The 15,973-nt window shown below is 30.1% G+C and overlaps 2 protein-coding genes and 1 long non-coding RNA gene across 5 annotated transcripts in view; 1 reads left to right on the top strand and 2 right to left on the bottom strand.

Annotated features, from left to right (window-relative positions):
* Positions 1-768, bottom strand: part of LOC111637949 (zinc finger CCHC domain-containing protein 8-like) — a 58,496-nt gene extending 57,728 nt beyond the window's left edge. For both annotated transcript variants that reach the window (XM_023383556.1, XM_023383557.1), the window contains exon 1: positions 502-768. In XM_023383556.1, coding sequence (XP_023239324.1) covers positions 502-673 — 172 coding nt within the window. In that variant the 5' untranslated portion in view covers positions 674-768. The remainder of the gene's footprint in view (positions 1-501) is intronic.
* A 5,358-nt stretch (positions 769-6,126) lies between these two features.
* Positions 6,127-15,602, top strand: LOC111637959 (venom protease-like). 2 transcript variants are annotated; one of them, XM_023383565.1, is made up of 8 exons: positions 11,671-11,721; positions 11,861-11,989; positions 12,061-12,255; positions 14,309-14,397; positions 14,482-14,570; positions 14,635-14,909; positions 15,102-15,259; positions 15,331-15,602. In XM_023383565.1, exons 3-8 carry the CDS (start codon positions 12,111-12,113, stop codon positions 15,493-15,495), a joined length of 921 nt encoding a protein of 306 aa, XP_023239333.1. In that variant the 5' UTR covers positions 11,671-11,721; positions 11,861-11,989; positions 12,061-12,110; the 3' UTR covers positions 15,496-15,602. The 2 variants fall into 2 exon arrangements, with proteins under 2 accessions (XP_023239334.1, XP_023239333.1); XM_023383566.1 differs by lacking the exons at positions 11,671-11,721; positions 11,861-11,989; positions 12,061-12,255 and adding an exon at positions 6,127-6,248.
* On the bottom strand, positions 10,887-11,448 carry LOC111637960. Its single transcript, XR_002758763.1, has 3 exons — positions 11,398-11,448; positions 11,130-11,258; positions 10,887-11,058 (listed from the first exon to the last, which is right to left on the bottom strand). It is a non-coding gene; the product is annotated as an uncharacterized LOC111637960 (long non-coding RNA).
* Positions 15,603-15,973: the final 371 nt, after the last annotated feature.

Below are 15,973 nucleotides of genomic sequence, written 5' to 3'. Positions count from 1 at the left end.
GCTCGCATGCATCTGCATAGTTGCACTCTTAGACACACGAAAACTCACGGTGGCCAGCCCATTGGTCAGGAACGAACCAATGACGCACTACCAGTGTTCAGTGGTTTTATTTATTTGGCCACTGGTGGGTTTGATTTGTGTCACTGTATGGAGACTTTTGGGACACCCTGTATATACATACATATAACAATAATGAGTTAAAATGAAAAAAATATGAGTCAAGAAATTATTTATTAAAACATTAATAATTTTATTGATTTAAAACCAATATTTGTAAAACTCAAATTTTCTTTAAAATTAATGCAAATTAATTTATCCATTAATAAATTATTTTACAGGTAATTTAATTTATTCGATGATTCTAAATTCGACGATGAACGTTTGAAAGATTACTAAATAATAATTTAATATTCTTTCAAAGCGCTAAACATTAATACAGGTTTTAAATTCACCTGTTAAAAATAATTAATGCATAAAAAAAAACAAATTAATTTAGGATATTTTCACATTTAAGTCTTCTTAGTTCTTCTCTCAGCTCTTGATTATCTGATTTTTCTGACGTTTCTTCGGGTTCTTCCGAACTCGTCTTTTCTTCGCTGTCATTATTGTCTAAAATTATTACCGAATGCTCTGAATCGCTTTTTGTCGCTTCTCGATCGGCTAACGAAGTCATTTTAAACCGTTACATCTACATCATAGTTTGAATTTCCCAAATCTCCATTTCTGCAATAAGGACATTTGAGACTGGCACAAACTTTCAAAACAATAATACGCCACCTGCAATTTCTTTTAAGTTGTCATTTTTAAATTTTTTTTTCCTTCAATTTCGTTGATTTTAATTGTAATAAGTTATAAGGCCCCATCTAATAAATAATTAATTTTATAATAATAATTTTAATTTATATTCTAAATAAGTAACAATGCAACTGCATAAAAGATTATAGCTTGCTAGATAAGACTTTAATAATGAGTAGTGAAATGGAAGAAATCCGCAAGATTGTTGCCACCGTACGATTAAAGATTTAAAAGCCTTGTGGCTTTAAATGCAATCTTTCGCGTTACATTTATTATTTTTTCCAAATTTTTACTACGTCACTTCGGGCAATTGCAGAAGGGGTTCGAAGTAATTCGAGCAAAAGTAGTCGTTGACTTCCTTCCGGAAGAGAGGACGGTAAACGACTGCTAATTAATATTGGTCTAATATTAATATTTGAAAAGTGATCCGTGTTAGACAGGTTATACCTACACAAAAAGATTTTATCTCACTGAGAATTATTCATTAACCGTAACGAACGTTTTCAACCTTTAACCAACGTTTTTTATCTTGTTATTTTAAATTGTGTAGGTGTAATATTACTGAAAACTATTCTTTGGATTCAAATAGCTCAATATTCCAAAGAATTTTGTATTTTAAATGTATTCTTAACTGTTCTATACAAAAAAGAACAGTTATCAATATTCCATGTTGATTTCCTCCAAGTTAACAATATAAGATTCATTCAACATCCACCATATTCACCAGATTTGGCATTGTGTGACTTCTGGCTATTTTTTAATTTCAAAAAGCATTTAAGGAGTTGCAAATTTAACACAGAGGACGAAATTGAAGCTTCATTAGCAAAGTATTTTGATAGCATTCCAGAAAATGAGTGGCGTCGTGCTTTTGATCTTTGGAAAAAGCAACTACATAAGTGCATTTTGGCCAGAGGAGAGTACTCTGAACATAAAAAATATTTAGTTTCTGGCCTTATAGTATTTCTGTGTTACAAAACTTTCAGAGTCGCCTCGTATTAATCATATATTATTTTATTATTTGCCTTCATTGTGGGCTTAATCGAACCCACCATGGATATGGAAAATGACCCTCTAATTCTCCAAGGAGTAGTCTAAAAAATGACATTTATTGTAGCTTCATTTAACAACTAATTTAATTTTTATAGCTGAAAAAATATAGTTGTGACGATTTCATTTCGATTTTTTTACCTCAAGTAAATTGTACTATATGAATTGTATACATACCTATGTCATATATATAATTTATATATTTGTACTGTATATGTAAAAAGTGGACAATCTTAAGAATCGCGTCACAGCAAATTATTTAGCAGGCCTGTAAGTATTACAGTGGAGCCCCGGTTAACGAACATAATCCGTTCCACGAGTCCGTTCGTTAACCGAAGCAATTTTTCCTATAGAAATTAATGCAAATACAAATAATCCGTTTTAGCCGTCAGTATTTTTTAAATTTTATTTGTAAAATGGGTTTTCTTTAATAAAAATATAGGAAAACGTGCTCATAAACAGTCGATCTAGGTTAAATTTTCGGAAAAGGGAAAAGATTTGGCGGGTATAAAAACATCACATACGATCGTTAAAGTTCTAAAATGACATATAGCAGAAACAATAGGCTAAATTATGAACGAAAGGCTTATTAAGGCGGAAGTAAAATAAGAATCAACAATCTCTGATTAGAGTCGACGAACAGGTGTCAAATAAACGCCTCGGAACAAACTTTTCTCGTGACCTGATCTGGTTTCGATTTTCACCTGGAGACAAACAAGAAAACAATCAGGAAGCGAGGAATGGGACGCAGGACTAATCGTAAGGTGAGATTCAAGGAAGAAATACTATAAAAAACCACAAATCTCAAGGTCAAAACGCAGTTTTCCTAAAAATTCTATGGCGATTAATCTGTGTCGTCTTCATCTGGATTAAGCCTGAAGTCGTGCCCGCTAAAATTTGTGTTGTGTCTCGCGGACCGCTCCAGTTGTTGCAGCTCTGTCACCTACCATCGTTTCTGTGACCAAGCGAACCCATCTCGTCCGCTCTGGGGCTACGACTGATCAGCTTGCACTATCGTAGCGATACGCCACTCCTCAGTGCCGAGAGAAAATACTGTAGATAAGCCATTTCCAACTACCTTAAATATATAGCATCTTCCCGTTCTAATAAATGATTTCCACTGTAAAATACTTGTCATCTTTGTCTCCTCCGCCACCACCAACGTACGAATGGACCTTAACTATCATCGGCACACAATTAACTGATTTTCCCTAAAAGTCAGCAAGCTTACAAATTTGACACAAAAAGCCGTTAAGTTCGTTATCCGAGACAAAATTTTTCCAAAATAAAAGTTCGTTAACCGATTTTGTCGTTAACCGGGGTTCCACTGTATATATGTCTCGATAATACGATAAAACTGATCAAGTAATACGGACAAATCTTTATTCACACACAGCTAAACACTGGTACATACACTGGCTCTATGGAGTTGCAAACATAGCAGTCTCTTTTCCCGCCTCCATACACTCTCGACCCATGTTGCCACCTCCCGTGCGTATACATTAAATTTAATGGTTAATTAATTTAATTTACTAACAGAATAGGTGCTGTTTTCAAAATTTACAAACTATCTTCTATTGATAATTTCCAATTTTTCCAAAAATATAAAACTATTTTTAGGACGAATTACAACTTAAATATTCTGAAAAGAATTTAATATAAACATTATACGAGTACAGTATATATATATTTCTGGAAAAAATTTCAATATTGAACTGTGTTCACTTTTCCAGTTTTTCAATAATTCAAAATTAGTTACAGAAATATAGTTTGTCCTATACAAATCATTTCATTTGTGAGAAAATAAATTAAAATTTGATGGTAGCGAATTATTTTTAATATTTTGCAATCAACAATAATTATTTTTATCCTGGTATTTGAAAAATGAATTTTCTAGTAGAAAGAATTATCAATTCGGAATCTCATTATTTTTAAAATATTTTTACAAATGTCAGTATTATAACAATGTTAAAATAAATGATTTGTTCTAATTTAAATTAAATTTTAATTTAAAATATTTTAAAAGTATTTTTTAAAATTCACTTATGTTTTATTATAGTCATATCTTTTTGTAATGTACACATTTCAGGTATAGAAAGTGTATATAAATCATAAACAATATAAAAATTTAACAGTTTTCTTAAACAAATAAATATATTTTATTTATAAAAATAAAATGTACAGTATTTTCAAAAATGTTTAAGCTTAATATAACTAAGCAATACACTTTTACACAAGAAGGAAAAACATTTTATGTAAAAAATGAAATTTTAATTTTTAAAATCCAAAATAATCATAATTTCAATTAAATTCTATCAATATGAATTTGATTTTGAATTTGATACACTATTAAAATTAATGATAACAGTAAATATAATAATAATTTTCGTTCAGATTATAACTGTTAATTCAGTCTTTAGACTTAAAAAATAATATTCCTGAATTACATTTTTATGAACTTGTTGAAGTCGACTTTTTGTGATCTTTACAAAATTTCTACATGAAAAGAAAAAAAAAGTGAATATACAGTAATAAGAATTTGTTAGAAATCCTCTTATAAAATTATTCTTTATGCAAAAGATACATGTTCAATGAACAAAAATAAGCCACCCACTAAACTAATATTAAAAAACAACCAATTAAAAAGGTATAAAAATAAAAGTAAAAATAAAAATAAATTTTATTAATTTTAATCAAATTAATAAGAATAAGTACGGATTTAATGTTACATAATCTAAAGTTTTTGCATATGGCTACATTTTAATTTTAATGTGATTTAAATTTTGTACAAATTGTTATTGCTATTGAACAATACTATAATATAGTGAAGGTAATATTACATTTAATTTGCGAAAGCTCTGTAATGATATCATAATTTATTATGTAATTTTATAATTATAAAGTGAGAATGTAAACAGATAATCAAAATACAAAAAATTAGTTTAATTTTTATGCATCAGGTCAAGGGAAAAGGATGTTCAAATAGATAACAGTAAATATAGGTCTAAAATTTTTAATAACACAGAACTTATTTGAATAAATAACATTTCATAAAATACATGTTGTAAAAGCGGAAATAATGAAAAATTCAACATGTCATTCTCTTAATAAATAACATAGTAAGTAAAATAAAAACAAAATTTACAATTCTTTCGTTTCTTTTTTTTATATTAAAAAATCTTAATGTGAAAATTTAATGAAGAATATAAAACAAAAATTTCAATTTAAATTTGCGACCAAAACATGGAGAAAATGACCAAAAGCGTGGAAACCAATTGGAAAAATATTCATGGGACGTTTAGATTTTCCCCATACTCAATAAATATAGCTGACAAGAAATGAGACTAATTGATTCAATTGAAAAACAAAATTAAATCATTCAATTAGATCATTATTAATCACGCAATTATATGATATCAAAATACTTATTTTTAGATGGTGTTTAAAAATGATATCTAAATCAGCCATTTTTCTTTCTACAAATCTACAAAATGGAATAACTATGTTTGTAATTAGTTATTTCTCTTCCTTTACAAATTCTTTTCAAAATAATTATTTATTTAATGAAAACAATGATAAACATTTATTTTATAATATAAATAAACAATTTAAATGTAAAATCTAAACTATTATTGAATAGGACATTTGTTTAATTCACGTTATACATTTTTATTCGATTACATAATATTTCTGTGAATTGTACTTCAAAATATTAATTCCTATTGAGAAAAATAAATACTAGATCTTGTAACATAATTTTAAAAAATTGTTTTAAATGCCATGATACACGTGTGTATATTTAAAATTTAAACACATTATGAAAAAAAGCAATTCAGAAATGTCTTCTAAATATTTTTTAACCTTTCATTCATCGTCTAATACCAGCTTTAATGTCATAAGTAAATTATATACTATCTGATTTAAACGAAATTTCGTCATATTATGATTAAGAATCATAGCAAAGCATCGACACCATTCACACCCACATAATGAAGATATTAAAATCAGGTCGCACAGTGTTTACTCTAAAAGTTGATATGCCATCCTGTATTGCATTCGTCGAATGGAAGTGCATAGTGATATTTATTGCCATTCTTTTACTATTCTTACTAATTAATCTAGGTAAATAGGTTGCACTTGCTTAGATTCCATTCTTCGGAAGGTTCGAACTGCGGGTTAACCTATATCGAAACCTTAGGAGATCTTTCCGTTGTACTTGAAACATGTAGGCCTATATAAATTTGTCATTTTACATTGTTTGTTTATCATTGTTCCAACCGTTTATCGAGAGAAAATCATTTCTAGCTTTCCTCTTCGTAAAAAAAGTGAAATGATTTGTGTAATACAATTTGTTTTCGTCGCGAATATTTTCTTAATTACGTTTTCAATGCGTGAAATTGATTTTGGTGAGTATTTTATTTTCAAAAAATATCGAAAAGCAATAATGAATATTATAATTTAGTTTTTGCTCTTTTAGTGCTCAGTATTGATCTAATATATTTATATAATTTACATTATTTATTATGAATACAAAACATAATATATATATTGTAAGATGTTTATTTTCATAAAAAGTTCTATTATATTGGGTTAAATTTATAATTTTAAGATATTAACTTTCTGAATCTTTTTATTTCGAAATCAGTGACTTAATAAAGATATTTCTTAATAATATCTTAAAACTTGAAACGAGTTGAAAAGAAATCGTTATGATTATTATAAAAATTAATATATTTTGTTATTAAATAAAAGATATTAACTTTGTACAATCGAAATTAATCTCTTTAATTAATACTTTTTAATCGCTTGGGATATCAAACCGTCAATAACAATCATAAAATCCCTTACTATACCTATTACCTTATTACCATAATTACCTAACCTTTAAAAAATATGAAAACAACAAATTAATTAATTATTATTCCCATACCAGAAAATTCCCTCAAATATCCCAATCCCAAAGTCAAACAAAATAAAACCATAAAATAAAATCCCAATTCCTTAATCTCGAGAACGGTGTTATACCAGATATGAAAACTTCAGGGTCTTCTGCCCTTAAGGTTTCCATATCTGGTCTCATCTTTACTGTTAAATAAAAGTTTATTAGAAACATTCAGTTTTACACATCTACCCTTTGGTAGTCATATCAACTATACACTACATGCCATACATTTTTATTGTAACAAATTTTTTTCTCCAACAATTTAAATGATAATACAGTAAAACCTGTCTATGGCGACACCCACGGTTCTTTCAAAAAGTGGTATTTTAGACAGGTGGTCGTCCAATACAGGTGGTGCTGTAATACCGTATATCCGTACATATTTTGCGCACTTTTTAGCCATTTCTACTAAGCAAAACTCGAGGCTAGCAAATATAAGCGAATTTTTTCAACGATAGGGCTATATTGGTATTGTATTTTATTCTTATCGGATAACCTGATTTACAGGAGTCGTCGTGATATTATAAGACAGATTTAACACCAATATTTTAAAGATTAATACAATACTCGCATTTTCTCGATTATAATGCACACTTTCTTTTTTCCGACTTAATTAATTCGACTCGGTTCTTTTCGTTCGCTCCTCAGTTACGTGTATTACGTCATCAATATACAAGCGCGTCCTATCTCTCCATCACTTTGCTTTTGGTTTTCGTTAGTTTAATCTTATTTTAACTTTAAAAATACTGTATTTTTTAATATTTAATATTTTCTTAATTAATTAAGTACAATAAGAAAAATTATTAATTAATAATAAAACGATTTTATTATTTTTTCTCATTATACGATTTCATTACAATCGCGGAATCGAAAAAGGAAGTAAAACTGATTTTTGCATTAATGCGTTTATTGTTTTTTGAATATTTTGCCTGCGAAAATTACTTGGATATTATTTTTCTAAAAATATCGTGGAAATAAGGTAGGTTGATACAGAAACTATTTATCGCACGTGTACTGTATATGAGCTTCAAAATAAATAAATAAAAATAGATTTTATCAAACGATGAGATCAGCCGATTAATTGTATCGTGTACAATATTTTACACCCCCAAGGAAAATACTGTAGGTCTAGGGTAAAATAAATTTTGTTTTCCCACAGTTAAACTTCGCCGCTAATTGCTGTTGTGATAACTTTAATACGATCTTCTAACGACAGCACTTTGCATTTCGGACATTTTCCAACAAACTGAAATGAATTTCCTTTGTTGCTAGACTAATCTATTAACACCTGCACCTAATTTCGAGGGTGGGAGAAGTGCCCAGGATGGGTTCGAACGAGAGTTTAGACTAATTCATTATATTAGGAGGCGGAAACGTTGTTGAGATGGGCTCTTACAATAGTTTAGAACAGATACATTCGCAAAAGTGGTCGCTTATTACGGGTGTTGTATGTTGCTTCGGACCAAAAATCGATGCCCGCGGTCGCGTTACACAGGTGGTCGTTTAATACAGGTAACTTATACGAAGACTCTATGGATAAACTATTCCGTGCCAGAAATTTTTGCCCGTTTTGACGGGTGCCCGTCGAATGCAGGTGGTCGCCTAAGCAGTTTTCACTGTATATATATATTCATTATTGGATTCCCACACTTAGGTAGACAAATATGTACAGTACACTATTTGCATGGTGGATATGTCGGATTTTATTGCCGAATAACAATTTAAATCTCTTATAATATCTACCGTTTACATTGAGTTCATTTTCTTTGAAACAAACAAAAATTTGACAAAATAAATATTCTACAGTATTCGTATGATTGTTATTATTTATACCATGGGTTTTGTAATAATAATAACATAAAACTTCTATAATATCAACAGTTTACATTGAATTCATTTTCTTTGAAACAATAATTTTACAAAATAATCGTTCCATAGTGTTGATATGAATAATATTTTGTATATAGCATGGGTCGTGTGATAATAATAAATTTACATACTGAGGTAATTTGAACTTAAAACTTAACATTTTACTAAGTGAATGTTAAGTTTTACATTCACTTAACATATGTTAAGTGAATGTAACATCTTCATTCACTTATCATATATTCTTTGAATGTTACATATACAGCTGAAATATAGGATGTAACTATGTTTCCATTATATAGTCAGATAATCTATTGTATTTAAAGTACTTTTCTATCAGCAATATTCTTAGTACTTCATCTGGCCCCCGATTATCTCTACACGAACTTCCGGTCTAGAACAAAAGTCACGTGTTTCAATTAAAAAATTTCCCCAGAACGCAGTTACATAGCTGAGTGGCATCAGTGGCATAGCGTAGTGGGGGCGTCAGGGGCGGCACTTTTAGGGGGCGGCAAAATTTCACAATAAATAATAATAATATCTTGTAAAAATTTGAACCATTTCATTTCATATTTTTGTTACACCTACGATTCGGACCGATTGAAATCAGCATGGAGTTTTTCATTACTTATTCTGTGAAGAAACTGAATTTTAGTCTTTTAAATTGAGATACTTAAATAAGGGGGCGGCGAAATTTTCCTTCGCCCCGGGCGGCTGACACCCACGCTACCCCACTGAGTGGCATGACTTGTTGACGGAAAAAATATCACATACAAGACACTACTAATTTCAGGTGAAGAGCATATATTTTAAATGAAATAAATTAAATATATAATTAAAAATTGCAGTCCGGCATTATGACGATATCACGATAAATACAGTAGACACCTCCCTATAAAACGGGTTCATATAATGCGGATTCGTATATAGCGGCAAAAAAATTGCGACCGTGTTCGTGTAATCACGCTAAAAGAAACTCGTAAAATATGGTAAAACGTCATCGCCGACACGTGTCGCGATCTAGACCAATAGCGGATATTGCACAAACCGTTGAGTTTAAACGAGCAGCGGACCTTCTAAAAACCATTTATTATTTAACGGCCATAAAAATTATATTTATATTATTGATGTCTCCAAAGTTCAGCAAATTTTTCGCAGAAAAATAACTTATCAGAAAACATGCGCCCGTTGTTCGATGCGCTGCTCCGCGACGAAAACAAGCTTAATTAATATTTAAGCAATAGCGTCGTTGAACGGTGCACACTTGGTAAGTAATCCTACAATTTTTTGTTTATAGCATAGTTTATACGGATTATTCCCAAAAAAAATATACGTATTTTGGAAATGTTGAGTCGAATTAGTCTAGGAACCGATTAATTTTATGGAAGAAAACCTTTCAAACAGCCGTAGTCCGTAAACTGCACACGTGCCGGACTGTGATTGGCTCATGTATTTAAGGATCGTAGAACATGAATTTCATAAAAAGCGGAACGTATCTACCGTGTTATAGGGGGGTCGACTGTAATTGCTTGTTCTTTGTTAAATTTAAAAAATGTGTTTTGTCAATTAGTTAATGAATACATTTAAAACCAATAGTGTAATGTAATAAACTTATAAATTTCAACACAGAGCGTCGCAAAAAGATGGGTTGGACTGCCAAAAGCGGTCATGAGCGGAGTTCTTTGTATATACAGTACAGTAGATTCTAGTTAGCATTAACTGTTATAAGTCAGCCTGTAAGGGTTGAGGTTAACAAATAGTTGACATTAACGAGTATTATACAATACAATTCGCCTTAAAGAAAGAAGATAATTATTTTATATTGTTTTATATTGTATANCCGCGATTAAGGCTTACCGTGAAGAACTTGGCTTTTATTATACTATTTCAGATGCGGTTTTTTGCGTTTTTGATTGCGTTTTAATAGGGTACGTCAAGAAAATGTACACTAAGGGATTTTTCGAAAAATTTCCCCCCCACGGGGGAAGTATTATACATTTATAATAGATACATTTTGAGCCACAACAACGCGTGGCGGGGTCTGCTAGTTAAGTTATATAGGAACGGTTTTAAATGAGGAATGACAGCGCTTATAGATGCGCTTATCTTATCTATCTTATCGGCAGTTTTGCAATTTCTTGTTGCATCAAAAAATCGTTCGTCTTATGCAATTTACCGAGAAAATAAAAAAGGAAAAAATAAAGATGATTTACCATAATCTTTGAAGTTTTCTCTATAAAATAATTTTTTTTTCTTGGGCATGGTCGCGCCATGTTCGCTTAAGCAGAAAGAGCAACCTGTCGAAGGGCTTCTAAAAATATTCTCAAACCGAACTTCCTCTGTCCTCTCAGCATGCATTTTCTTAGATCGAATTTAAAAACGTGTTTTATGAAGCGCTTAATACAGTTCTGAAAATAGTAATGCCCCGTTACTTTTGACAGTTTTTGACGTTTCAGTGGAAACCTATACTTTAATGTACCTTTAACTCCCTCGGGGAAAAAGCCTGATCAACGATTACCGTCAACCTTTCTTCTAGTTTGAAGAATATTTATAGTATACAGTACAGTATTACAGAATAGCGATAAATGTCAATATCTCTTCCACTTGTCTGAAAGAATTAACATTATTGCTTTCATAAAGTTTCAAGAAAATATAAGCAAATTTAACTGATTTTGCTCTATTTAAAATTTAATATTTAAAACAGGAAATTTAAAATGTTTCCTCTGACGAACACATATTATACAGACCTTGAAGGTATTGCGTGTTCTTATGTTTTACTGTTGTACTAAGAATTTTTGTATTTAAAATGTTAAAATACAAATGAACTTAATAAGTATTGTTAGATATCAGGCAAAGGCTAAGTGAAGATTTGAATGTTATTTTCATATTTTTAATTAGCTGAAAAGTACAAGGTTTTCAGCTAATTAAAAATATGAAAATAACATTCAAATCTTCACTTAGCCTTTGCCTGATATCTAACAATACTTATTAAGTTCATTTGTATTTTAACATTTTAAATACAAAAATTCTTAGTACAACAGTAAAACATAAGAACACGCAATACCTTCAAGGTCTGTATAATATGTGTTCGTCAGAGGAAACATTTTAAATTTCCTGTTTTAAATATTAAATTTTAAATAGAGCAAAATCAGTTAAATTTGCTTATATTTTCTTGAAACTTTATGAAAGCAATAATGTTAATTCTTTCAGACAAGTGGAAGAGATATTGACATTTATCGCTATTCTGTAATACTGTACTGTATACTATAAATATTCTTCAAACTAGAAGAAAGGTTGACGGTAATCGTTGATCAGGCTTTTTCCCCGAGGGAGTTAAAGGTACATTAAAGTATAGGTTTCCACTGAAACGTCAAAAACTGTCAAAAGTAACGGGGCATTACTATTTTCAGAACTGTATTAAGCGCTTCATAAAACACGTTTTTAAATTCGATCTAAGAAAATGCATGCTGAGAGGACAGAGGAAGTTCGGTTTGAGAATATTTTTAGAAGCCCTTCGACAGGTTGCTCTTTCTGCTTAAGCGAACATGGCGCGACCATGCCCAAGAAAAAAAAATTATTTTATAGAGAAAACTTCAAAGATTATGGTAAATCATCTTTATTTTTTCCTTTTTTATTTTCTCGGTAAATTGCATAAGACGAACGATTTTTTGATGCAACAAGAAATTGCAAAACTGCCGATAAGATAGATAAGATAAGCGCATCTATAAGCGCTGTCATTCCTCATTTAAAACCGTTCCTATATAACTTAACTAGCAGACCCCGCCACGCGTTGTTGTGGCTCAAAATGTATCTATTATAAATGTATAATACTTCCCCCGTGGGGGGGAAATTTTTCGAAAAATCCCTTAGTGTACATTTTCTTGACGTACCCTATTAAAACGCAATCAAAAACGCAAAAAACCGCATCTGAAATAGTATAATAAAAGCCAAGTTCTTCACGGTAAGCCTTAATCGCGGGGGGAATATCGAAAAATCCCTTTGTAGTGTATATTCTGTTGACGTATCCTATTAAAACGCAATCAAAAACGCAAAAAATCGCATCTAAAATAGTATAAATAGAAGCAGAGTACTTTACGATAAGCCTTAATCTTGTCCATCTCCCCCCGGGAGGGGGGAATTTCGACATGTATATTATATAAAAACACGTGCGTATTCGAATGCAGCGTTGTGTCAAAATTTCAAAGGAATCGGTAGGAACAAACGAACATTACATTTTTATTTATATAGATAGATAGATAGAAGATGATCTGCTTTAGTTCATTTTCACAGAAAAGCGTAATGCCTCACAGAAAAGCTAACTTAGGGCGTCGTACTCGTAGCGCCATCTGTTGGACATAAAAGCCTTAACCTAGATCACAGATGATATCATTTAATTTATATGAATGTTTAACGTGTTTAACGGAATAATATACAGCCTATGTCCACCCTGAGGTTCCATTTTAAATATTGGTGAAAGAATTTTTGAAATCGGATGAGTAGTTTCGGAGATTACCTGCTGCAAAGAAACTTACATACATACATACATACAAACATTACCTCTTTATAATCTATACTGTACTAATAATAAAGAGGTAATGTTTGTAAGTATGTAAGTTTGTATGCAGCAGGTAATCTCTAAAACTACTCATCCGATTTCAAAAATTCTTTCACCAGTATTTAGAATGGAACTTCAGGGTGGACATAGGCTGTATATTATTCCGTTAAACACGTTAAACATTCATATAAATTAAATGATATCATCTGTGTTTAAGGTTTTTATGCCCAACAGATGGCGCTACGAGTACGACGCCCTAAGTTTGATTTTCTGTGAAAATGAACTAAAGCAGATCATCATCTATCTATTTATATAAATAAAAATGTAATGTTCGTTTGTTCCTACCGATTCCTTTGAAATTTTGACACAACGCTGCATTCGAATACGCACGTGTTTTTATATAATATACGTGTCGAAATTCCTCCCACTGAAGTGAGATGGTTAGGATTAAGGCTTACGGTAAAGAACTCTGCTTCTATTTATACTATTTTAGATGCGAGTTTCTGCGTTTTTGATTGCGTTTTAATAGGGTACGTCAACAGAATGTACACTAAGAAGAAATTTTTCGAAAAATTTCCCCTCTCCCATGGGGAAATGTTATAAATTTATAATAGATATTGAGCCACAACAACGCGTGGCGGGGTCTGCTAGTATTAGTATAGATATAGATTACTCAAAGTGTTTGGCGCTTTCTAGCCCCTTTAAAATAGAATTTTCCGAATGTTTTATTAACTGGATAGTTTACGTTAGCGAGGGGTCACATTCATATATATGTATAGCAGACTCTCGTTAATATACTTTCGTGTGTATACGTTTTCTTACGTAATAAATAAAAGAATGACTATTTCGAAAACAAAAATGTTTTCATTCGTTTTTCAAAAATGTGTATATATTTAGATAACCTAAAAATTAATCATTTCGGAATTAATTTACACAGTACAATATATAACTTTCTGGGACTTAATTTATAAAAATATTTTTAAATGGAATAGAAAATATTTAGTACTTATATTTACTACGGTTATATAACGTAAAATCTATCGTAGTCACTGTAACTACATTAGATAATATTAAACATTTTAATCGTTGTATTATTGTTGTAGAAAACGGAACCCCTTGTGGAAGGCAGTTTGCAAGAAATGGAAGGATTATAGGAGGAAGAAGTGCAAAAGATGGAGAAATACCTTGGATTGTATGTAGATTTTTATTTATGCAGACATAATTTTTTTAATAAAAATCAATTTTTCTGAATATTTCCATAAATTAATCATTATAGGTGTCTGTTCATCATTTTCCCACGCGTGAATGCGGAGGATCTATTATCTCAAAGAAATGGATTATCAGTGCCGCTCATTGTTTTGACAAGTATGTTAATTTAGAATTAAATCATTGATTTTATTTACGATGCTTATATGTTTAATTTTTATAGCAAAACTTATGCTGGAATGTTTAATTTTTCGAATTCTTTCGTACGAGTTGGAAGTTTATATAAAAATAACCTAGGAAAATCTATAGGCATTGAAAAAATATATATTCATCCAAATTATGATATTCCTCATCGTTATAGTAATGATATTGCATTAATCAAGATTAAAAACGACATTGTATATGATGAATATACTTGGCCTATTTGTTTGGATAGAAATAATGCCACTGTGAATGACAAAATTACCACCGTGGCAGGATGGGGAAACATAAAGAAAGGTTAGTCTTGATTTTTACGTAATATCTGTTTTCAAGTATATTATTATATATTTGAAGTCTGTAAATCCTGACGTATGTTTTATACTCACTTGTCAGTGAATAACTTTACAATTATTTCATTCTTGCTAATAATTAGTTGAAGATGTAAAATCTTTTGCTTTATTTATTTATTTTTTTAATTTAACCATTTAGATGGTCTTGTTTTATCTGATGTGTTAAAGTTAGTTCGTTTACCAATCGTAGAAAATCAAATGTGCCAAAAATGGTTTAAAGATAGAAAAAAGAGGTTAATTGTCGAAGATAATCAAATATGCGCTGGATATAAGGAAGGGAAAAAAGATGCTTGTCAGGTATATAATTAATAACATCGTATAGAGAAGTAAAATTTGTAAATTCTCTAATTTCTTACTTTATGTTTTAGGGTGATTCTGGAGGACCTCAATACATCAAAGAAGGCAATACACACATTCTTGTCGGTATTGTTTCTAATGGTATCGGTTGCGCTCAACCACAATTACCTGGTTTATATACTCGTGTTAGTTCTTATGTATCTTGGATTGATAAGATTATGCAAGACAATTCATAAACATTATATATATTAAGTACTATATATGATTGTATTATGGGAAAGTTTGTAAATACGAATTAATTGCTCAATCGTTCCATTGCAAACATTAAATAACGTTTTTCAGAAACCACTGTTAAATTATTATTATTGTGCATATTACATTATAATAACGATCTAAACGAATTAAAATATTCTGTAATATTTATTATTGTTTTTCTATAATTTGTACAAATTCGCGAAAATAATAGAATTAATTAAATATTTAGAATAAAAGGTATTTAAATTCAATTCGTATTATTTGTATTATTCGAACAATGAAAAATGAATGAATTATTAGGCTATTAATACGTTTATATAATACAAAATATCTTATGTTTTATATTTAGTTATTAAATATCATTGTAAAAACAATAACTAAACTAAATAATATAACATTTGTAACTGAAATAAATATTTAAAAAAAATTATATGAAATATTTAATAAATATAACATTAT

The sequence above is a fragment of the Centruroides sculpturatus genome, unplaced genomic scaffold (genome assembly GCF_000671375.1).
Source record: "Centruroides sculpturatus isolate CEXI.00-Female unplaced genomic scaffold, Cexi_2.0 scaffold716, whole genome shotgun sequence".
In the NCBI taxonomy this organism is placed as follows: Eukaryota; Metazoa; Arthropoda; class Arachnida; order Scorpiones; family Buthidae; genus Centruroides; species Centruroides sculpturatus.
Note: the sequence above shows the minus strand (reverse complement) of the source record. Positions and strands in the feature narration are given on the sequence as shown.

Bases quoted from the DNA above. Each gene is read 5' to 3' on its own strand.
- LOC111637959 (XM_023383565.1), top strand. From the start codon at position 12,111: ATGCATGCTGAGAGGACAGAGGAAGTTCGGTTTGAGAATATTTTTAGA. The intron at 14,398-14,481 runs GTATGTAGATTT...TAATCATTATAG, and splicing joins ATGGAGAAATACCTTGGATT to GTGTCTGTTCATCATTTTCC. The intron at 15,260-15,330 runs GTATATAATTAA...TTTATGTTTTAG, and splicing joins GGAAAAAAGATGCTTGTCAG to GGTGATTCTGGAGGACCTCA.